The sequence below is a fragment of the Erigeron canadensis genome, chromosome 1 (assembly GCF_010389155.1).
Source record: "Erigeron canadensis isolate Cc75 chromosome 1, C_canadensis_v1, whole genome shotgun sequence".
Classification (NCBI taxonomy): Eukaryota; Viridiplantae; Streptophyta; class Magnoliopsida; order Asterales; family Asteraceae; genus Erigeron; species Erigeron canadensis.
This window is the reverse complement of record NC_057761.1, coordinates 54,706,030-54,730,646: the sequence shown is the minus strand read 5'-3', so window position 1 is coordinate 54,730,646 and position 24,617 is coordinate 54,706,030. Positions and strand designations below refer to the sequence as shown.

The window sequence follows — 24,617 nt, the reverse complement described above, 5'->3', positions numbered from 1 at the left end:
ACTTGCATAATTCTAAATTTTAAGTTCTATAGAAACCGCATCTCTTGATCATCTAATAATTTGCTCATCTGCTTGTTATTGTTTACCTTACAATTAAGCAATAAAATCATAGGACCAACTGATGTCCCAATTTCAAGATCCTTAAAAGCTAGAATACATTATCATCAAGTCATAAACACTAGAGACTAAAGATGTTTGTTTGACATTGAAAACTAAAATACTTGTATAACAAACAAACACTCTTATTCTGATAAATAATATATGGGTAATAAAATGATTTCCGATAGTAAAAAGGTTCACATTCCCCTAACTATAAAAAACCAACTCTTTTTTTAGTATACAACCAACCCTAACGCTGTCAACGCACTAAACATCCATATGTACCCGAAAAACTAACATAGACTAGAAGTTGTATCCAACCATCAAGAGTGAGAACCTATGCTTTACCTACACAAATAATCAATCCATCAATCTATTCTTTTTTTCTAATCGTCGAGTCCATACGTCTCACCAAAATAACTGTCGACTAACATATTGGCCATCACTCTAAGATCTTCATTTTCATGAAACTGAAACCGTTCCATTGCATCTATTCCATCTGCTACTTCCACATGCTTCTGGCCCTCACCATTCGGCATCCCTCTTAACACCTGAGGATTTATTTTGAAACAATTTGTCAAATCTGTTATTCTTCTATGTTTATCTTTTAAGTGATCAACATTTAGGTGTTATATCAGTTTACCCATGGGACTTACTATTCAAGTCCATATAAAACACATTCTTGCTTTGTGTTCTAGAAAAATAGATGTTTTAAGACTTATAGAATAAAACTGAGAAAATACGAGGGCTTAACTCGTCGTACTTTCCTAGTTTGATCAGTTTAAGTCCGTGCGATATCTACGTTAGTTGACAAACAAAAAAAAAGGAAAAAGGAAAAAGAAAGAAAAAAAAACAGGGGTTCCCGCCAGCAACAATAGTTCATAATTCGTCATATTCAAAAACTTTATTTGAATGTTACCAGTTCAATGAAATGAAGTCCAATTCGTGCAGCTTCAAGATCAGCTGACCGCACCAAATTGATGAAACCACGAAGACATCCATTTCTAACAAATGGAACCAGGTGGTCTAATAATAAGTTTGGTCTACCAGACCCATCAGCAGGAGCCACACAGAGGTTGCCCAGAACATATGCTACCTCTTTTTTTATGTCAAATGGCGCCGCAGCAAGAAGTTGCAATAATAACGCTGAGGCTTCACTCTTGCATATCAGTTGCTTGTGAGCAATTGAGCCCGCTGCTATGTTTGATAGCACCCAAGTTGCTTCCTGCAAAAACCGGTTCTTTTTAGCAACGTATGATATCTAGTATATGGCACAATCGGTAATGGTAGTGTACAAATGGAAACTTCCACGGCAGCTGTATCGTGACACGACCCCTCCACTGCAAGATGCAATGGCCAATCAGCCCCAGTCGAGATGCTTAGGCGATACTGTTTGGGTGTGTTGTTCCAAGTGGTTTTTAGTTTTTATCCCTCTTGATGTTATGGTGTTAAGGTCCATTAGTACTTGATGGTTTTACAAGACATGTCTTGTGAACCTAAACGTCTAGCCATGGAAGTTATCTTGTAAATTCATTTTGTGACTAATTATATTTACCAGGGTAAAACATTTTACCAAAAATAACTAAATAAATAACTTTCGTGATCAGCTTTAACACATTACTGGTTTTGGAGAAAATGAAAAGTAATAGTCTCAGTCAACCCAGCATGACCCATCACCAACCCAACCATTTTGACACCTCCAATATGATGGCTGTGTGAAAAAGCGAGCCATTCAAAGAGGATATAAAATTATAAATAACCTTTTTCACAATACGATGCTCACTCTTCAAGCATTTGCTCAATGAACGGATAATACTATCTGTGAATAGAAAATTCTTCGATGAATCAATAAAAAAGATGAACCTTTGTGAACGAAATAAAAAGTTATTTTGGCAAGGAGAAAACAGAACTGGCCTGTAATTTCCTGTCCAGGAACAAGAACATTTGTGGTGTAAGCATCACCGGCCATCAGATTACCTAAGCTCCGAAGGAGCTGTAAACAATACAGCCATATAATAAATCATTCATTATTTTTCTCAACAAATACAAACTACCAGTGGTAGCAATATCAAAATACAATGTACAATTTTTAATGGTACTTAACTATTTTTCATTAAAATTACCGGAATGAGTGAATGCAAACTATTTGAGGCGGCCAACTGGTCCACAAGAACTTGAATAAGGTCAGTCTTCATTAGCACACTTGCAGCAACATCTGAAAGAGCTGCTAGATAAACAACCACCCATGCTACTTCCGTTGTTAATTCAGTGTCCCTGTTCATGTTATATTGTATCAGTTTTTTTATTCTTCTAAACATAGGAGAAAAAAGATAAACGTAGTTTCCTATATACCATATATGAAGGCAAAAGGAAATATTGTTATGAATGTTTTTCTAAAATTTAATATAGTGTAAACCATTGCATTTAGGGATTACATGTTCCAGACCAGTTTCACTTAACTGAAAGAAACATTTTTCAACCTACATATATTCCATAAATAAACATATCTAGCTTACAATTATCCCATAAGTAAACGTTCTTTACGATATGCAACAACTTACGATTTCTTCAAGTGTCGAAGTATAGCATCCACCAAACCTTCAACTTTTATGAGTTCTATTGCAGCCTCTGGGCCTGCTCCCTGCAGCCACAAACACCAAATCTAACAATATGGAAGGAAAAAAGAATATTGTTTTGCAAAAATGTTTCTTTACAGAAAGTTCCTCCTTTATTACAGACATGTGACTGAAAACTGCAAAAGACTTGTGTCTCATTCTTTTTTGACCATTCAGTACATTCAACATGGATCCCATATGTGATTATGGGTCCCATTTACTTTTGGGTATAAATGAAGATATGAACCCCAAAAGTAAAACAATATAAACAAATAGAACCTGTACTTTTTGATAAAAAGAAGTGCTAAGTTTGAAAAACCTTGATTAAGTTTGATAACGCCCAAGCAGCTATTCTGACTGTTGACCCGTCATCTGGTAACATCATTTTAGCTAGAGGAGGTAATGCTCCTTGTGAAAGGAGAAGATCTCTCAACTCCTCTTCATCGGCCACATTTCCTAATGCCCATGCACATTGCTCCGCAACAGATAATGAGCTACATCCTACAAATTAAATGACCATTTAATGTTGGTAAAGAATTATAAAAAAGAATAAATGAAAAATCAAGTGTTGACAATAAGTTTAAGCTAAAGTGCATAATATGTCCTACATTAATGTGTACTTTCCTTTTTAGACGTCCCACAATAAGTTTCTCTTTTTTAAGGTAAAGTAATTCTATCGCCACTTTCCAAAACTACCCGTGATAATGAACAAATAAAGATAGTTATAATTATCAAGACCCCGCCTTACTCAAGGGAGCATGCTAGATAAACAGACCATACCATAAAAAGCAAAAAGATAAAGATACATTTGCAATAATACCAAATTTTAGATGTTATTGATATATGTGTCATGTACAAAGCGAAAAAGTTAAGTGGAGCGGAGGAACTCCAGAGAATGATGTCTTTTTAATGAGAACCACGTAGATTTAGAACCGTCACATCAGTAACACTTTATACTTCAAATTTAGATAGCCAATCAAGGGTTGGTCTTAGAAGGTTTTGAATTTGCGTTTTAAATATTATCAGATTATACTGGTTCTGATAATTAGTGTATGGGATAAACATATTCTGGTTCTGATAATTAGTTACATAACAACTGCAACACAGCTTGTTATCAAATTGAATATATTAATTTCCTAACTGTCCTTTCTCGGAACCTAATTTGAAGAACTTTCACTCTGATCGTACAAGGAGTGTAGTTAACAAAGACACAAAGTTATCAAAGGGTCGTACAAGTATTAAATTATTACTATCTGAATATATGCACTTGCGAAACACACCCTCGAAAAGTTAATTAGCTAGTCACTAACCTCCAAGATGGGCAATGAGTAATGGTAATGTTGGTACCAAAGCTTTCGTTTCTTCTGGTTTTCCAGCAGCTATGTTTGTTAGACACCAAGCTGCTTCAAGCAACTGCATATTGAACATCAAATGTATTGGGGTAAATGTTTTTAGTTATTTGAAGCAATACATGCCTGCGGTTACTTATTTAAAAAAGGTTGAATATTACCTGCTCATCCTCAGAGCCAAACGAAAGACATTGAGCAAGTAGGGATATCACACCACATTTAATAGCAACTTCAACAAAAGGAAAGTCAGGTCTAGACAATAACTGCCTTAATTCACGAAGAGCATTCACCTTTTCTGAAACCGCTTCTTTCCCCCTAATATAAATGAGCAATTGTTGATCAAAATCAAAAATACGCAACAATTTAAATCTTATAATCTATGCAAAACTTGAGCTCAATCACATCATGAAACACACTAGAACATAGCCTTACTTTAAAGAAACTGCAACCTTCAAATCTTCAACAGCAGAAGTTGTTTTTGCCTCTAAAATCAACGGCTCCTCTTCAATCATCATGTCACCATTAGAGACAACATCCATATCAACACGAACACCCTCTCTACACAATCGTTTCGTCTGAAACATTGCTTCTCTTCTTTGTTTAGCCACTGAAACCGCATGCTGTCTTCTTCTTTGTACAGCACCATTTCCAACTACACTTCCAAATAAACATATGTATAAGCACCTTACTAATCATTGTTTTTAACTTTAAATTTTTTATCCCATAAAATTCACATATAAACATCTATACTTATATAACCATATCCTAAAAAGTGTTCTACCAAACTCAAATAGTATTTCTGTTCTTCAAAAGTTGACTTTTCCCCAAAATCACACAAAAGGCCAAAATAAATTTTTCAAATTTCAAATAAATAAACAAAACCAATGATGCAAAGACTACTCAGATTGAAAGATTCATAACCAAGAATAACATAATTTTTTTAAAAGATACAAACTTTTTCTACTATTCATCACAACAAACACAAATAACTCAAGAAACAATAGGAAAAAATAAAAATAAAAACATGCCTGTATGTTTGATGGGTTGTCTCCTATGGGAGGTTGTGATTTCACCAGCCATTGTTACAAGAGATGGGGGATTTTGAAACAAGAATGGATGTGGGTTTTGGGCGCCAAGAAATTGGTGTAGTCAAATGTCAAATGGTCATAGTCAAGAAAGAAAGGAATGTGCAGTTTTGTCTGTGTGTAGCAGTATAGAAGCTCTTTAAATTAGGGTTGAATATTTATTTATGCGGAAATTATCAGTACATCAACCATTTACAGAGAAAAAAGAAATTTCTTATCCTCGTAAGTTTACAGAGTTCTCGATTGTGTACCCCTCTATGCTACATTGCTACTAGTTTACAACCATTTTATTTCATTTTCTGTTAGCAAATTACCTGAATATTTTAATTAAAATTATAAAACTATAAAATGTACATGTAATTTTTATTATTATTAGTAATATATTAAAAATCGATATGGAGATGATGAATTGAATAACATAATAATTATAAATTAAAGTACCTATTGCATTAACAAAACATAAAAGGTTTGTAATAAACATTTAGGAAATTTAAATAAGCATTTGGTGAGTTATTTTTAATTAAAAATATTATAAATTATTTATGACATCATAATTAAAATAAGACCTTTTAAAAAAAATTTAGACTTGCCACGTCATATTTTTTCTAAAAATACTTTTGAAATACAATTCTCTTATATTTAGGGTATGTTCGGCACAAAAGCTTAGAGATGGTGCTGTGGTTAGGGGCTTTGAGCTGGAGCTTATAAATGAGGCTAGGGTTGGGGCTTCTATTTCAACCCTTCTTCCACTAGCTTTTATTTTAAAGACCTTTCGGGGTTTTTAGGGGCTTTTTGGGGCTAGGGCTTTTAATTTAAAATGTATATCTAAACAGAGCTACGTAATAAATGGAGCTTCTTTTTAAAAGCTTGAGGCTTTTAAGCTCCTAAAAGCCCTCAAAAGCCCCCTACCAAACAGACACTGATAGAGATTTCGTAATTTTCTTTTAAACGTACATAATATATATTTCTTATTTAAAATCATTATGAAAGGACAACACATAATTATTATGTGCTTGGAGATGGTAAAAAGAAACCCCGACTCAATGGAAAAAAACGATACTCTATACTTAAAAAGGAAAATAACTCGTAATAGACTCCCTTTTTATTAAAATATGATACAACTTTTCATTTTTTACCACTATAAGCACTCACTTTTTATTTTTGTTAAAATATGATATAACTTTTCACCTTTTTTAACATTTTAGCTACCAAACTTTTATTTTTATTAAAATGATAACTAATATTTATCGATTGTCTATTGTCATTGACATAAAATCAATACCTATTTTAATTTTAGCGTTAACCATTAGATTCATAAAAATAATATATAAAAGAAAATATGATGCATAACATAAGATACATATATGATATCGAACTAATACTCATTATAATCATTTATTCATTAATTAAAGTTAAAAAATATTATATAAACAACGACTTTATATACAAATATATCTAAAAGATTCAATTCCTTTAGTTACAAAGATGTTTTAGGTTAAAAATAGAAAAAGTATATAGGTATGGATGGATTTAATAATGGTGTTTATGTGTCTACCTAAGTGAATAAGTTTTGATGACAAAAATAAATGTTTTAAGTGACATAACAAGCTACGTGGAAGCTAAAATGAACTATTTATAGGTTATCTAGTTACGTGTTGGTGTTCAAGTATACTTTAATACCATTTTTCAACATTTTTTTACAATGTGAGTGATTAATGTAAAAACTTATCCAAAGGTTACATCTCATTTTAACAAAAATAAAAGTTGGAAATGAGGACTTTAATACCATATAAAGATATTTTAATATATTTATACGGCCGCATATCTATGAACCATTAGAGTCGTACACATAGAATAATGAGGACTTAATTGAACTTTATATAAATAACAAGAAATCCGTTAGAAATGAAAATAACAAAAAAATTTCAAAAATAGATTTGGAAACGTCGATCGGGTTGGAACCGCAAATCGGGTCGTAAATGGGACCGGACATCAAGCACCATGAGTCGACCCATGGGGGTCCCACGTAGGTCGGCGCCGATAAGAGAGGGATAGAGAAATGAAAACTTGTTTGCTTGTCCCACGATGAATCAAATAAGGAAACATAAGAGTTTTCTATTAGAGCTGGCATTGTGTCCGATCGACACGATAAGACACGAACACGATGGGGTTAAACACGAACAAGACACGATAGCTAATCGTGTCAGTTTTTTCAAACACGAACACGACACGATTTTTAACAGGTTACACGATAAGGAACCTGTTAAGAGAACTGTTAAGAGACTTGTTAAAATTTACACGATAAGGGACATGATAACGTGTCTTATCGTGTCTTAACGTGTCTTTAACAGGTTTTTAACGTGTCTTTAATAGGTCTTTAACGTGTCTTTAACATGTCCATATATATACTACTTGTCTTATCGTGTCATATCGTGTCTTAACAGGTCCGGGCCTGTTAAGACACGAAACACGTTAAGGCCAAATACGAAACACGAAAAAATCAGGTCGTGTCATGTCGTGCTAATAGGTCCGTGTCGGAAATTGCCAACTCTATTTTTTATGCCTATATAAAAAACCTTTATTCCTTCTTGAATCATTGCACAAAAACCCTTTATCTTCTCTCCTTTTTTTTTCCGTGCGGAGCTCGACACCCTCAAAGGTGGAAAACACCCCAAGCTAGTTATTTTATTTGTTGGTTTAATTGTTATAACGTAAAGTTATAGCTAGCACTTAGACACTTAGTTAAGTGTCGAAAATCCATTCACGTGTACGAGTCTTTTGAGGGACGCGACTGAGGGATCTTTTTTCGGGGTAAGTAGGTCATGTTATTTTTGTTCAAGAATAACGTCTTTGGAGGGTCCTCTAAGAGGTTAGTAGTTATTCTATTTATTTATTTAGTTATTATATGCATGCGAGGTAAAATCTTAGCTAGATAATTAAATAATTTAATTCACATACTTCTACTTTTAGTAATTAACTAGTTCATTAATTATATTTTAGATAAAATTAATATGTTTTAAATAATTAATCGTTTTTAATTATTTACGAATTAAACCTTATGTTTGTAAAAGTTTTATAATCCTTGATTAATGAACTATGTTTATTCATATAATAAACGTCATTTTGGTTAATAAAATTCCAATTGTTACAACAAGAAAGGTTTTTTTTTTTTAAATATTTTTTTATGTTTGTTGTAATGAATATAATATGAAGTACTTAGTGTAAGAATATAATGGATTTTGGTAAAGAGAGTCGGAGAGAATAAACTTTGAATTCTAAATGTTTGATGTATTAGAATTTTACGGGTGCTTACAAATGAGAAATGAAAGCCATTTATAAGACCTTTAAGCTACAATAATTTGACGAAATGTCCCCTAAATGATTACAATAGATAAAAAGAAAAAACAAGATAATTCTAAAATGATATGCTTTTTAATATTTATCGAAATAAAAGGAAATTTTTTTTGCTTAGCTTGAATTTTAACATTTAATTTTAACCAACTGGTAAAATTTATTAACTTAACTAGTTAGATTTGAAAAAATGATATCATCTATATTTCTGTACTCCATTATAAAACAAATCACCCATTATATCTTTTAAACTTTTTATATTTAAAATACAAAAAAATATCCTTAATCTTCAATACATTATCATCTCACACACTAAATCTACCCAAAATTTCCTAAAATATTTTTCAACCTATTTATCCAAACTATCTCTCTTTATTATTAATTAATTTAAATATTTCAACCTAAATATCTCTATAATACTCTTAATAAAATTATTTACAAAAGATACATTACTTAATCATAAAATAATTACATTACCATTTACATCAATAACCACATTGTTATCACCACATCTACCACCACCACCACTCGTTGGCGCTACTGCCGATGCATTGCGCAAGTACCCTTCTTGTCATCTATACTATCTAATAAAACAAACCACCTATTTTTTTTCTTAAACTTTTTGCATTTGAAAAGCCAAAAATACCCTTCTCATTTAATCACAAATTTAAACACTTCATCTAATATACCAATAATACCTTTAATAAAATAATTTACATTATATATCCCCCAACACTAGGGATGGGCAAAATTACCGAAATATTGAAACCGAACCGGTACCGAAAATCGGTACGATGGGGATTCGATATCGGTATCGGTTTTTAGTTTGGGTCCTTTTCAGTTTCGATACCAATCGGTTCGGTACAGGAAAATCGAATTGTAATACCGAAAATATGTATCTATTGGAATGTGTTTGTTGTAGGTGTTAATGCTAGTAGTATATTGGTCCAACTTCAACTCCATAACCAAAAGATGATTCATGTACCTACGTTGCAAAACATTGAGGACAAGAGTCTAATCAATTTGAAGAATTACAGTCGTATACACAAAATTGCAAATATATGTTCTGCATCAGATTACAAGCCACTATTACTTTACAAATTAACTAGGAGAAACTCAGATAGGATATTAGTAATCGCATGACGCATGTTGGATAATGACGCTAATACAAAGTCTAAAAATCATATTGTAATAGTTGTTCGTCAAACTCGAAATGTTCATGAAAATTCGGGATATTACCGAAATACCGGTACCGGTACCGTATTCATATATAATTGGTACGAGATTCGGTTTTCGCTTTGGGTTGTTTTCGGTATCGGTACCGGTTTGGTACGGTACGATACGATACCAAAAACCACTTAAGATTATAAAAATACCACATTTAACATCAATTACTTTTACATTCACCACTATTGTTACCCATCACCATCCCACTGCCGTTCTCACCACTGTCACTAGCACCACCTCCGCTATCACTACCCCGCCGTCACCGTATTGCGCGGACTGTCTATTTGGAAAGAAAGAAAAATAAAATTAAAAAGTCAATGAGTTACGGTTCTAACTTCTAACTTCCAAATGCCAGAAAATATAGATATAATAATGATAAATAAAAAGATATATTTGTAACATGCCAAAATATACGGTTACCAAACTCACACACATACAGTGATACAGATCCGATCAATCATACACACACATCAACCTTTTTTCTTACAATCATATGACCCATTGTTGATCTCTTTCTTCCAAAAAATAAAAAAATTCCCAAATCCTTTCAAACCCACCCTGCAGTCAACCCAATGTCAGATCAAGTCCTCCGGGCAGTAACCCTGACCCATGTTCGTTACTTCAAAGGAGACAAATTTGGCCACTTTTTAGCTTGGATTTCCTTAATCCCTGTTTTCATATCTTTAGGTGGTTTTGTTTCTCACTTTCTTTTTCGCCGTGAACTCCAAGGTATGTTTTTCGCATTTGGGCTAATCATCTCTCAGTTCATTAATGAAGTTATCAAAACATCCGTACAACAAGCCCGACCCGAAACTTGTATCATGTTAGAAATGTGTGATTCACACGGCTGGCCGTCTAGTCATTCCCAATATATGTTCTTTTTCGCCACTTATTTTACTTTGTTGACATATAAGAAGATGGGCATTTTGTTTAGGAAACAAATGGTTCTTGTTGGTGTTGTTGTTTGGCCTTTAGCGTTGCTTACGATGTATAGTCGGGTTTATTTGGGGTATCATACGGTTGCTCAGGTGTTTGCGGGTGCTGGTCTTGGTTTGGTTCTTGGTGGGTTGTGGTTTTGGGTTGTTAATAATGTTTTAAGAGGGTTGTTTCCGGTTATCGAAGAGAGTTTCTTTGGGAGGTGGTTTTATGTTAAGGATACTTCTCATATTCCCAATTTGTTGAAGTTTGAGTATGATAATGCCAGAGCTGCACGAAAGCATTCGTCTTATAAGCGTGCTGAATGATTGGTTGGAGATTAGTATTTTTGGGTAAGTTCCTCATTACAGATATGTTTGTGTATGTATTGTTTGTATTTGCTAACTTGACATGTATTTTGAGGATTCGGATAGCTTAGAATAAGTGATGTTTTATGTTGATCTTGCATAGTATCTCTAACTTTCAACAATGTAAGCTTGGGACAGAAATTGCCCTCTCCTTGCCATTATTAAGAAGGGTTTGTGTCTAGTAAATAGGATACAAATTGTGCCCGTGTCTAAATCGGAAAAATGCATAACAAACCCACGTGGGTGCCTTTTCTTATTGAATTTTAAGGAGTTTAATGGGGGTGAGAGTTGTTTGTTTGAGAATTGTTTAAAGAGGAGCGGGTTTTTTTCAATACTCATTAGGGATTTTGTCACTATGTATTGAACTTTCACATTCTCTCATTATGCTCCTTAATGTTGTACGAACACATCCATCTAATATATGCAGCTGTAGATTATTCTACCTTCTACGAAACTTGGACTCGACTCAGCCAAAACCCGGATTGGGATTTTAAATAGAAAAATCTTAATTTTTGAGCTTATATGTATTAGAAAATTAGAATTAGGCTAAGAACATAAGTTTTTTTGAAACATCAGCATAATACAATAATACTTCAAACTTCAAACTTAATTTGTTCAAGACATAAACATAATACTTAAAATATTTTAAAAATAAAAACTTTGACTGAGTCATCTTGAGTTTTGGCTGAGTTTGAGTGTTTGACCTACATTGACCTGAGCCTGCGCTATTAACCAAGTTTTAAGCAGAGTCGGGTTAACTCGACCTGGTCACCCACTGAGTTCGAGTCCGAGTAGTTGGCCGAGTCAATCGAGTTTTACCACACTGCAGATGCACAAACAGTCAGAGGACCGGAGCAAATCCATGATTTGGCCCAAAACTAGACCAAAAAGACGTGCTTATAATAGGAATGGTCATGCAGCCCGTTAGGCCCAACTTTCCCATATATATTTATCATTTTCATTCGGGAAGGATTCCTGTTAGAGTTAAGGCGTCAAGCACTCAAGCCCTGATCCTGGTTAAAGTCCCGATTAAGTTTGTTTGGTTACTTTTTAGCATATATATGATTGTTCTCTAATATCTTAGTTCTCTAGTCTTTTCCCCAGCATCTTCACAATTTTCATATTATGTTTGTGTATATATAGCCTAGAATAAGTGATGTTTTATGTTGATCTTGCATAGTATCTCTAACTTTGAACAATGTAAGCTTGGAACGGAAATTGCCCTCTCCTTGCCATTATTAAGAAGGGTTTGCGTCTTGTAAATAGGATACTGGATACAATTTGTTGCCCCTGTATCTAAATCAGAAGAATGCTGAATGCCTAACAAATCTACTCGGGTGCCTTTTGTTTTTGACCTAAGGAGTTTAATGGAGTGAGAGTTGTTTATAAAGAAACGGATTTTTTTCGCAACTAATTAGGGATTGTCATTATGTATTGAACTTTCACATTTTCTCACTATACTCCTTAATGTTGTACAAACACATCCCTCTGATATATCCCATGTGTAATACACTTTTATAGTAGTGGTAATTATGCAGCTGTTGCTTATTCTACATAAAGTTTGCACCTTTGCAGACCTACAGATGCACAAGGTTGGGAAACTTTGCTCGACTCGGCTAGTGGGGGGTAGGGGGTCGGGAGTTTTTGGAAACTCGGACTTGAATCAGCCAAAACCCAGATTGGGCTAAAAACTTCAAACTTAAACATAATCTTTTTGAAACATTAACATTATACTTTAAAGTTCAAACTTAATTGTTTTGAAACATAAATATAATACTTTTTTAAAAAATTTAAAATAAAAACTTTGACCGAGTCACCTTGAGTTTTGGCTGAGTTTGACCTGTGTAGCTGTTGACTCGACCCGTTTACCCACTGAGTACTCGGTCGAGTCAGTCGAGTTTTACCACACTGCAGATGCACAAATAATCGAAGGACCGGAACAAATCCATGATTTGGCCCAAAACTGGACCAAAAAGACGCGGTTATAATAGGAATGGTCATGTAGCCTGTTAGGTCCGACTTTCCCATGTATATCAGTTATTTTTATTCGGGAAGGGATTTCTATTAGAGTTAAGGCATCAAGCCCTCATCTTGGTTATAGTCCCTCGATTAAGTTTGTCTGGTTACTTTTTAGCAATACATGATTCTTTAATTCTTTCTTATACCTTAATATTCCCTAGTCTTTTCTCCAGCATCCTCGCAGTTTTCGTTCAATAAAATTTGTTGGAGATATTATTAGAAAGTGTTGTAATTATCAAAGTTGCACATTTTATAAAAGAAGTTGCAATATGATATATTTTGACTGGTTATAACTGCTCCGGTTCTTATGTAGTTCTATGCAGACCTTACTGTACAATACTTATGCTTAAAGTCTAGTGAATAGGATCAGAAGGTCAATATGCCTTTGCAGTTTACAATTTTCATATTTGTTGACATGAATAGACTCTCTTGGTATTATCTGCCAAATCTTGTATTCTGAAGTGTATCATCTATCATTCCTCCTGTTATAACTGTGAAAATTTCTGCTCAGTAGATCCCGTTTTTTGCCCATCTGTTTATCCACAATAAGAATTTGTTTTTTTTTCTTTTCCTTGCCAGGTAAACTGCTTCTAGACGGCGATCATGCGCAGTTTACTGTTTACAAGATTTGCAATGGCATTACTAGAACCAAAATACCCATATTATACTTGATTAAAACTTATATGTATTGGTGTCATTAAAACACTAGGTGACGTTATGGTTTAATAGGAACTTATGTCTTCTTTTACTGATTAAACTTCAGGTAACTACAGAGTATGATAAAACAGTTCCATCTATCTTGCTACAGTTCTATGTGCTTGTGGTTATATACCTTCATATACATTGTATTTGTGCCAATGCATCCAGTTTGAGATTTCTTTTGGATTGTGTGGTCAAATAAACTACTATATGGAGTAGGGATGAGCTCGGTACCAATACCGTACCGATACCGAAAATACCGAAACCAAATTCACCGTAAAATGAAAACCGATACCGTACCGAAAATGGGATACCGGTACCGGTACCGGTTTCGGTACCGAGATTTTCGGTACCATACCGTGTAGTACCTATTTTACATATCTTGTTTCTTGTTTATACTTCCTGGTACGGAATTTTGATCTAAACTCGTATTTACCAATCGATCGCATGATGTAAAATAATTATGTAATGAATTTCAAAGATGAGAAAAAGGAAAAAAATACCTTTGCAGTCGGTGTGTATCTAACGCTAAAGACGAGGCATTATGTTCCAGTTATGTGTACTCTGTTTTTTTAGTGTAACATAAGACCAGTTTTTTTTATAATTTCCATAGTAAAACTAAAATTTATTGGGGGATATATTGTAACGTTTTGTACGTTTATATATTTGTTCATATCATTAAGAAAAAGATATCTCCTAGATCTCAATCTATTGAGTTGACTAGATTATATATAATGGTGAATAAATGTGTATATATCAAATATATTGATGATGAAGAGTGAAATAAAATAATAAGAAAAATAATTAAAAGATTCAATTGGAGTATAGATATACATACACTTTCAGATGATAAAATGATATACGTATATCGAGAGATACAAAATACCACATGTAAGACAACAGAGATTAATAGCTTACCACTACATCCTACTGTTATATATGCTTTTCAAAATTCAAATAATCGGTATTTATATTCGGTTTCTCGGTATCGAACCGATTAGTACCGAAACCAATTTCGTTCCAATGTTGATGCCTGGGATAACAATGTTGATGCTTTGGTCAAGTCTTCCAATTCGAAAATTGTAGGATAAAAAGCAAAAAAATCCGAAGATGACCATAGATTTGTAGGTGTTAATGTACAAAAGCATAAATATCTGTATAAACATAAAATTCGTATAAACATATAAGCTTAGTACCAGGATAAATTATTCTTTTGGTAACACTTAGTGTTAAACTAATATCCCTGTATTGATTAGCATATTTCATGTTGCTACTGATACATGTGGCATTACCTATATTTAATAGCAGAAGCTTGCAATTACAAACGTAAATGATGTTTCTAATTCATACATACATGTAATATTTTCAACCGGTTTGGCAATTAAAACGATCCTCTTGGTAATTGCATTTTATTGTTCCTATTGAATAGGAAGAGCAAATTTTATGTTTATTGTGTATGTCTTGTTATTATCTTCTTACATGTCAATATGTCATTATTATCTTCTTATACTATAATCATCATGAACTGAGTTTGTATCAAAACTTGAATTAGTTACCAATGTTCATATCTAACTATCAAACATTTTATGGCATTAGACTACAATTGTATGTCTATAGAAATATACGGTCGTACCATAAGTTTTGTTGCTACATTAATTTGTGAAATTAAATTTTCAAATCTAGAAAATAGCGAAACTTCAAACTCCCTCCAAAAATTGAACATTTTCATTTTCAAAACAGGAAGCACGTGAGTATCAGCTTTTTATTTTTTTCATCAACCATATCATTAATCCTGTTTTTCTTCCATGTGTTTGATAGGTACATTTTCCCAAATATACATCTTTAAATGTTTTCAAATCTACAATCTTTATTAACCAACCACTCATATAAATTTCTTCAAGATATTAAGCCTCTTGAATTTCATTATCTAAATAAAAAATTTGCATAACCTCAATAGGATAAAACCTCACCAGTTTTAATAGTTAAAACCCTAATTATTGAATCTTGATTTAGATCACACAATGTGGCAAGTTTTACTAGCTGCAGCAGTTGCAGGATCTGGGTATTTTGCAAAAAATCTTCTTTATACAAAAGATTACAAACCCACAAATCATTTACCACAAAATGTTGATTTACTTACAGAAATAGAAAATGATGATGAAAAAAATTCAGTTTTGGATCAAGAAAGGCCATCCATTTTTAGGTTTTCTAGTGCTTCTAATGAATCTAAGAATTTTAGGAAGAAAGTAGGTGCAAGTAAAGGAAAGAATGAGAGAAAAGTTGGTCCTGTTAAGAAAATTGATGAGCGGTTAGTAGCTGATCAGAGGAAAAATGGGAAGAAATTTGTTGTTTGTTTGAAGAAGAGACGGGCCAGCAGAAATGCTTCGGCGAAGTGTGGTTCTTTCGATTTTAAAGGTAAACTTTTGAACATTTACTCATGTTCTTTTTGTGTGTTTGTGTTAAATAAATGCTCGTATGTTCATGCTTATTCATCTTATTATTGCAGTGTCCTGCAAAATATTGTTTGTTTGCCTGTTGGTTGCCGACTTGCCATTGACCCAATTAGTTTTATTTACTTAAAGGGTAACCACGTTGACCCAAACTTTTGTTTTATGTACTTTAAGGGTCTAGTTTTTAGAGTGATTGTTACCTATCAGTGTGGTGTAGTGTTGTGTTGTTACTGATATGAACTTTTTGTTATGGTTTGTTGCCCCATCACTTATGCTCTTAAGTTTTATTGATATTTTAATTATGCTATTTTAATTTAGCTAAGAAGGGAATGAAGTTTTGTGCTGCCAATTAGTTATGCGTTTATTATGAAGATGAAGATGAAATTATTGTGATATGCCTTTTAGTCATATTGATTTGAAAACTCTGATTGTAGGTTTGTAACTGATCATTTTAAGACTGACTATGCTTGCTTGGTAAATAAGGAAAAAGAGAAAGTAGAGGGTTGACTTGGAAAGATTGAGAAGTAATGTTGGCCTGATTTAATTGTTTCCATAAATAAATTGTATCTATATATTATATATTGCCTCCATTAGTGTGAGAAGAATGTACAACAGAAACTTCATCTCTAAATCCCATTGTTTCACTATCTAACTCTAAAGCAATAGTTCTTGATTAAGATAGCAAAATGTGGCAAGTTTTGGTGGCTTCAGCAATAGTGGGATCTGTGTATTTTGCTAAGCATCTTCTCACTAAAACTTACAAGCCCACGGAAAAAGTGCCATCTCTTCGTGAGGATGCTAATGCAAAATCTTTTATTTCAAATGAAAAAACATCATTGATAACTAGATTTTCTAGTGCTTCTCATTGGTCAAAAAATTGGAGGAAGATATTGGTACGTCTTTATGGGATGAAAGGTAATATGGGAAATAATGAAAGAAAAGTTGGCTCTAGAAAGAAAAGTGTTGATGGTTTAGTTGATAATCATAAGAATAATAAAAGTAAATTTTCTGTTTATTTGAAGAAAAGACCTACCCGAAGAAATGTTTCTGCCAAACGTGATACTGTTGATTTTAAAGGTATTCTCTTGAGTTTATGTGTTCTTGTAATTTGAAGTAACTCGGTACATTTGTTATCTGAGTATGTTTACTCTCAGGCATCTTAGTATATTGTCTTGTAAAAGGTCTAATCTTTTCCCTTTGACCCAACTAGATTCAGTTTGTGTACTGAGAATGTAGTCGCATTGATTAACAAGGGAAACAATCGTATGCTATCCCTACTCAGAAGCATATATTTTCATTTTAGTGTACATGTCTACAACTCCTCAAATTGATTACATTCTTGTTCTCTGATTCTTTGTAATGTATGCAGATAAATCATCTTTTGGTTACGGAGTTGGAGTTGGAATGATGTATATGATGTCAGCTCGAAAAGTCGAAATGGATAGGCTAAATACAGCAGTAGATGAGACTGCTAAGGTTGTCTTGGAGTTAAAAGCTGAGATTTCCAAAAGAAAATCATTGTACAATTTTAAAGACGAAAGAAATGTAAATCAGAAGCGATCAGATAATATAGCGGGCCAATCTTCTTGTAGGAATGATGATATTATTGAAGATTATGGTTTTCCCATGAGTGATGAAGGTGGATATGCAAGTAGCGTTCTCACTGAAGAACCACATCGAGATGTGGTGGAATTGGGTCAATTAGAAGCCGAACTTGAGTGTGAGCTTCTGAAACTTCAGGTGTCCACCACTGAAACTTTATCTTCTTTACAGGTTCTTCTTTCTTATCTAAAATACTGTATTCTTATAGTTTGAATATCAAAGATGGATGGGTTGGAAAATGGGTCAAAATGAGGCTGTAGTCAATTGGTTCATATCAGTACATGTTGGATTGGGTGGCTTGACATGTGAACATTTCCTTTTTGCTATTTTTCTAAAATTCTCTTTAGTGAGTCAGTGTATTAGTTATTATCATTATAAACCAGTATTATTACATTATATTTGGGGAATTTTAACCCGTGTAGTAAATATTTTTCTTTGACCGTTTTGACTTTTGAGAAAGAAGATTGGCCCAATCACCCATTTGAAATGAAGTGGATTAAATGACCTATTTATACTTGTGAAATCATAAAACATTTGTTCATGTAAAATGAATATGTTTTGACTTGCCTTTATATTAGACTATATTATTAAACTTATAGCAGATGTTAATAAACATTTTTGATCACTGTGCCATCTTATCTATGGGCGAAACTTTGAAAGTGATTGTGGGTGCAGATAAGACTCATAATGTAGTGATTAGCGGTTTAGGTTATGTTGTATCACATACTAGTCAATCTAAAAATTTTGCTGAAAAGGAAACTTCACAAACCGGCTGAAAGTAGCCCAAAATGTCTGAATATTACAAATAACCTCCCGATAGGCTAATAGTTTAGTTCAAAAGTTAATATTGTTACTGTAAAAGTTTACTTTCGTAATCAGATTTAACTCATTGATATATATGACAAAAATGCTTGCTGATCATTTCATTTTGACATGTTTCGCATCCTAGCATCGTTCCCAGTTTTCCCCCCTCTACCTCATCCTACTATCCTAGTAGTTTTTCCAACCATGAACCGTTAATAGGCACAAAATATGCATAAGCCGCTTAAGAAAGCAAATTTGTAGTTCTTCATAAAGTGAATTCGTATATAACTTCCTTATTTTCCGTTGCCATGATTATAAGTGGTTATGTAGCCCGTAGGGCTGTAATATATTTCATTAGCAGTTCTACTGAACCATTTCTGACCAAGTCTTTTTCATGTTTTACAGAATGAAACGTCAACTGAGAATCTCTCCAAACCACAAGATCCCAGTTCCGAATTTAATCAATGTAATGGCGTAATGCCATTTGAACTTGATAAAAAGTTATGTCATCTGCTACTCGAACAACAAGAAAGTCAAATCGTTGAGTTAGAGTCCGAATTGCAGCGCACAAATTCCAAGCTCGTGGAAAAAGAATCCGAGTTGCAAGCATTGAAAGATTGCGTGAAACGCCTCACTGATTTTTCTCTAACCTGTCCCTCAGGTACGCTTTTGACCTTTGAACTGGAACACGAAATTTTGGTGTAATCAAGTGAAAAAATATCCATAGCATTTGTATGTATAACCATACCTTAAAGGTTTGTTGTATAAAATGCAAGCATCTAAAATATTTAGGATAGTGTTTCTAAGAGTGAAACATTATGTTTGCAGATGATGAAAGGGAATGCCAAGCTAATAGGACTCATAGCCAGATTAATGGTGATGGTAGGTCAATGATTGGGATTAAAAGGACACTTGACTTTGATTGAAATGTTTTGTCAGCATGTACTAACCTAGCTCCCATGTGATGAAACTTGTACATTGTTTAGAAAATTTAAATTTTAATCCTAGGTGTCTGCTAAGTTAGTAAGATTTCTTTGTTTGTAACTGACTTTTTCTTTTCCAAGGTTTATAGAATATTTGGTAATCTGCATGATATTCTTTTCTGCAGTTGAGGTTTACTGTTGAATAGGCTAATCAAACTGGTATGATCTGTTGTATGTGATCTTATATATGTTGGGATTGGTGTTAAGGCAGTAAATTATATGCATGTATCGGTTATAACTGATATATATACATAGGTCGCTTTAAGCTTATATAGTAATATTTCATTGTCTAAAAAGTTTTAGAGGGTATGTCGATACATCCTTGAGAGCTTTAGATATCAATATGCTCTATGGTTAAGAGAATGGAGGAGATGATACACATTTTTTTTATTACTTTTCACATCACAATCTCATATAATTGATAAAAAAATATATATATTTTTTTACCTTTGATCATATGAACCTTCTTAAATAAACATCTTCCGGGTGGTCAGAAAAAGGTTTTAACACGGTGACAATGATATTTTGGTTAGACTATGCACATCCGAATTAAGGGCTTGTCTTTTTATTTATAAACTGAACATAAAAAATCTTTTTTGATTACAAATGGAATACATGGGATACAATTTTGATTTCATATCCTGTGGCCATTCTAGCACAAAACTACAGCAGAGGAGTTGATAATGGACTAGTGTAAATTATTGATCTTCAGTAGTCTAGTCTACTATAGTTTTAGAACGATAGATTATGTGTATGTTGGATCTGTTAGGGGCCTGTTTTCATTGTGGGGTCAAAAGACAAGTTCTTGATTGAGTGCAAGAAAGGGAAATAATTTTCTGAAATCTATGTTGACATTTTGTTTTCTTGTTTATTGGAGTGTTGGGGTACCCTCCTACATGTTCTGTCACTTCCTACATGGGTAAATTTCTAAAATACACACATGTTGAGTTACATCACCAAAGATGGAGTGGGTGGTAGTTCAGTCAAAATATCAAAATGGAACTCAGCCATGTAAATTCTCTGGTTGCATGTACAGAAAAATAGATACTAGAAAGGAGAAGGTGGGAGCCATTTCTTGGTCTCTAGACATTTCCTTTTTTCCTACATCAAATTTGAAAAGGAATGTGTTTTTACCTTATATATGGTATTATTTAACTTCAATCCAATGACAAGTGCCTCTGGTTCTGCTTTTTGGAAAGGAATGTGTTTTTACCCTTTAAGTATAATTTTTACAACTTATCAAATATATCTCTTGGCTACATATATATTTAGCTCATCTCCAATGATTAAGCTGATATGTTAACACTTTTTGTTAAAAAAATTATAAAAAAAGCTTTTACTCTAATGATAACAGGCGTTTAAAAGATAATTTTCTAGAAAAAAAATCATTTTATTATAATTTAAATATAGATGAGAGAGAGTGCAGAAAAAAATATCAAGAAATTGAGTGCAAGAAATTGAGTGTCACACACACTATTCTATCAAATATATGTGAACAGTTGGGTACATACTGGCAAAAATCATACCTAGCAGAATCTAAACCCGATGAAAATATTATTATTATTATTTTTTATTAATACACATCTCATGATTTTAAATTTTAATTACCAATTCACTTTGTAATGATCTCACATTGTATGTATTCTTTAAATCCCAATTTTAAATTAGATGGTAGCTAGATTACAAACGAACAAGTTAGAGAATGCAAACATTTTTAGCATGCACGTTAAAGTGACTTTTTTCTTTTCTTTTTTGCAATTTTATCCAAACCCAAAAGCTGGATGTTTGCACGTATACAAAAAGATACCGCGTGTATAACAAGTTCTATATATACAAACAAATCCATGTCAAAGATTACAAAAGGCTACATTATATATTTATATTATACGGTATTATATTAGGGAAAAGTGAATAGGTTGTTTCATATTTAAGCTTAAATATAAAACTTCTCATACATCAATTATTTAATCATATATCTTCATGAATTTTATGGTTTAAAAAAATAATATATGAAAGTTTTTAAACATAAATTTGAGTATGAGACAACCTTTTATTCACCTCTTCGTTATATTATTTGTAATGTAATTTGGTAGAACTTTTATTCACCTCCCCATTATATTATTTGTAATGTAATTTGGTAGATACATATAACAATGGAAAAGTTAACAAACAGTAATTTCTTTATTATTCTTCATCCAAATCGGCTGCCTTTTCAAAGTAAAAAGTTGTCTGATTGCGCATCCACCCGTGCAAATGCTATTATTTTTATGGAAAAGATTAGGTAAAGCATGCAGTATCTATCTTAGGTAAAGCAGGAGGTGATTATGTAAAATTCAGAGGGAGTTTATGTAAAATTCAGGGGGTTATGTATGTTTATTAAATTCAAAGGTTTAATATGTAACTTTTTTTAATGTAGCAGTACCTAAGCTTAGGTAAAGTCTGCAGTACGGATCATTTTCCCTATTTTTATAACTAGGTGGTACTGCTGTAAACTTCTAATGCGGTTGAAAGTTATATTGTATTGTAGCTATAATTGAGTCGTAGTAGTGTTGTATATGGCATTATTTACCCATGTAGGAATCATTATTCTACATGGAATATTTTAGTGAGTGGTAATTTTAATTTCAATCACTCTAATGTAACTTTTAAAAGTTGTCATTAATAAATTATTACTTACTGCAATAAATATAAAATAATAACTTATATAGTATAATCAAAAATCTTGAATTTGCAATTATTTGATACGGAAAAATAATTTGAGGATGGGGTAAAAAAAATACCAGATGACTGATCTGGGTCGTCCGATCAAGCATTTTGATGGCTTAGATCAAACATCTTCTTCCTCCTTCTTCTTTTTTCTCCAGCGAGACAACCATCGCCGCCACCACCATCATCTCCGAGCACCCCAATCACGGCGCCGGCGCTGGTGCCGGCAGCAAGGGCGAAGCCCGTACCGTATCAAATCGCCACCATATCTTGGATCGCCACCCATTAAATTCATACGATTTCCATATGCGTCCGGTGACGACCATTTTAGAGCGGATGATGGCAACGCCCATACCATATCCACCGGAAAACGAAACTGATGATTGCTGGAGATGAAGATGACCGGAGATGTTGCCAGAGATGATCAGTGATGATTTGATCCTATGAAGATGGTCGGAGATGTCGCCGGAGATACATCTTTTCTTTCCATCCGATCTCTCAATTCAACGGTCGAGATTGATCCTCTTATACTTTTTTTTTTATTGTTTATTTCTTATTTAACCCACCCATTTGATAGATATCAAAAATTAAGAGTGTTTGATTGTTACGTATACTCGGAAATACCCCCAAAGAAATATAAGAAGCGTAAATATTTGTTACGGCCCCATCAAAAGGTAAATCTTTGTCTCAAATCAATATGAGTACTTGATATCAAACTTGCACCACAAGCATGAAAATAAGTACATTGGTTATATCCCTTTTTACAACTTTGGTGAAAACACAAGTGCCTATATTAACAACCATTTTCCTCCCTCCTTTGCCCACTCTCTCTAAAACCTTAAATATCCCCCATCAATGAAATTCAAGAAGCACACACACATTGTGTGTTCTTGTTTAATTTCATCACACACATAATGTGTGTAAATATGTCAAGCAAAAAATAAGTGGCATTTTTTGGACGTTTGATTCATATAAATTAACAAAGATGATGAAATCAACAAAACCCATATCAAGTCCAGGAAGAACAACAGAAAAATTCCCACCACCATTAATGAGGTTTTTAAGAAGCAATGTGGGAAACAAAAGCACTAAAAGAGGAGGAAGAAGGTCACGTGCCAGCCCTATGTTTTTTAGAAGGAAAAACACAAATATTGAGGCCATACAAGAACCATCTTCACCTAAAGTCACGTGCATCGGCCAAGTCCGTGTCAGACGGTCCAAGAAAACCACCACCGCCACCACCACCAGCAACGTTGCCACCACCGCCGGTAGCGCCGCCGTCCTCCGCCGTAAATCAAGAAACATCATTTGCCGGTGTTTTAGAAAACTAAAACCCAGATCGATTTTTAATGTTTTAAGCAAATGGGTATCGTTTTTCCGATGTGGGTACTGCGAAAGTTCCACCTTTTTAGATGATTCTCCGGTGGATGTTTGTGCGCCGGTAAGTGTAATCAAGCAAGTCGCCGGAAAAAATGGTGATGAACAAGAAAAAGAAGAAGAACAAGAAGATATTAATCAAGGTTTGATTTCAAAATCACCACCGAAAAATGCGTTTTTGTTAACAAGATGTAGATCTGCACCATACAGATCTTCTTCATTAGCAAATAAGTTTTGGGAATCAGGAATGGAGAAAAAAGAGGAAGAAGAAATTTCAGAAAAGATTAAAAATTTAAAGATTAAGAAAGAAGATGAAAATGAAAATGTTGAAGTGAATGAAGGTGGTAGTAAATGCAATGAAAGAAATGAAGTTGAAGAATTAAAAGCAGTGAAAGAAGTGCCATTGATATTGAATAGGTGCAAATCAGAACCAGCAAGAACATGGAAGCAACTTCTTATTGTGTGAGTGATGTGTTTCTGTTAGCTTAAATTTTTACTGTAAAATTAACTGTGATTAATCAGTGAATTTTTATCTTTTCTTTATTTTATTCTTATTTTTAGTTTGTCTATCTTGCTAATAATGTGATTTTGCTTTGTGTCTATCTTGCTAATACTGTGATTTTTTTTTTTAGTTAAAAATTAAGAATTTAATAAAAGGAAGTTTTTTAAAACTTGCATGACAATATTCAATGATTTTTAATACGTAAATTTTAATAATATTTATTGTAATTTCGTTGAGTTTTAATACAATGGAAAATGATGTGATATTTTTTTTTTCTTTTTTAGTTGATTTTTAATAGAATGGAAAAATGATGTGATATTTGTATCCTTCTAGATATCTTAAATTAAAAAATTGTATTACTAAATGAATTCATTGATTAAAACTTTAATTATACATATATTATTAAAAACTTTTTTTTTGATAAATGATGAATTTTATAACAATACCCAAAACATATAAGTACAAG

General features: G+C 33.1%; 4 protein-coding genes across 6 annotated transcripts; 3 read left to right on the top strand and 1 right to left on the bottom strand.

Moving 5' to 3' along the window:
* Positions 1 to 226: 226 nt before the first annotated feature.
* Positions 227 to 5,390, bottom strand: LOC122584675 (importin subunit alpha-9-like). The gene is made up of 11 exons (XM_043756721.1): positions 5,092 to 5,390; positions 4,496 to 4,715; positions 4,225 to 4,378; positions 4,025 to 4,127; positions 3,034 to 3,215; positions 2,661 to 2,740; positions 2,223 to 2,373; positions 2,014 to 2,092; positions 1,860 to 1,918; positions 1,019 to 1,324; positions 227 to 650 (listed from the first exon to the last, which is right to left on the bottom strand). Exons 1-11 carry the CDS (start codon positions 5,141 to 5,143, stop codon positions 486 to 488), a joined length of 1,551 nt encoding a protein of 516 aa, XP_043612656.1. The 5' UTR covers positions 5,144 to 5,390; the 3' UTR covers positions 227 to 485.
* A 4,747-nt stretch (positions 5,391 to 10,137) lies between these two features.
* On the top strand, positions 10,138 to 13,835 carry LOC122585957 (lipid phosphate phosphatase gamma). Of its 2 annotated transcripts, none has more exons than XM_043758073.1 (2): positions 10,138 to 10,994; positions 13,608 to 13,835. In XM_043758073.1, exon 1 carries the CDS (start codon positions 10,299 to 10,301, stop codon positions 10,968 to 10,970), a length of 672 nt encoding a protein of 223 aa, XP_043614008.1. In that variant the 5' UTR covers positions 10,138 to 10,298; the 3' UTR covers positions 10,971 to 10,994; positions 13,608 to 13,835. The 2 variants fall into 2 exon arrangements, with proteins under 2 accessions (XP_043614008.1, XP_043614009.1); XM_043758074.1 differs by lacking the exon at positions 13,608 to 13,835 and adding an exon at positions 12,276 to 12,511.
* A 1,806-nt stretch (positions 13,836 to 15,641) lies between these two features.
* LOC122585914 (protein POLAR LOCALIZATION DURING ASYMMETRIC DIVISION AND REDISTRIBUTION) lies at positions 15,642 to 19,667 on the top strand. Of its 2 annotated transcripts, none has more exons than XM_043758032.1 (4): positions 15,642 to 16,142; positions 17,547 to 17,917; positions 18,989 to 19,244; positions 19,412 to 19,667. In XM_043758032.1, the coding sequence occupies exons 1-4, from the start codon at positions 15,749 to 15,751 to the stop codon at positions 19,507 to 19,509; spliced, it is 1,119 nt and encodes a 372-aa protein (XP_043613967.1). In that variant the 5' UTR covers positions 15,642 to 15,748; the 3' UTR covers positions 19,510 to 19,667. The 2 variants fall into 2 exon arrangements, with proteins under 2 accessions (XP_043613967.1, XP_043613966.1); XM_043758031.1 differs by having other exon boundaries at positions 17,547 to 17,950.
* Positions 19,668 to 23,115: 3,448 nt separating this feature from the next.
* Positions 23,116 to 24,209, top strand: LOC122586047. The gene has a single exon (XM_043758160.1). It carries the CDS (start codon positions 23,258 to 23,260, stop codon positions 24,113 to 24,115), a length of 858 nt encoding a protein of 285 aa, XP_043614095.1. The 5' UTR covers positions 23,116 to 23,257; the 3' UTR covers positions 24,116 to 24,209.
* The last annotated feature ends 408 nt before the right edge of the window (positions 24,210 to 24,617 follow it).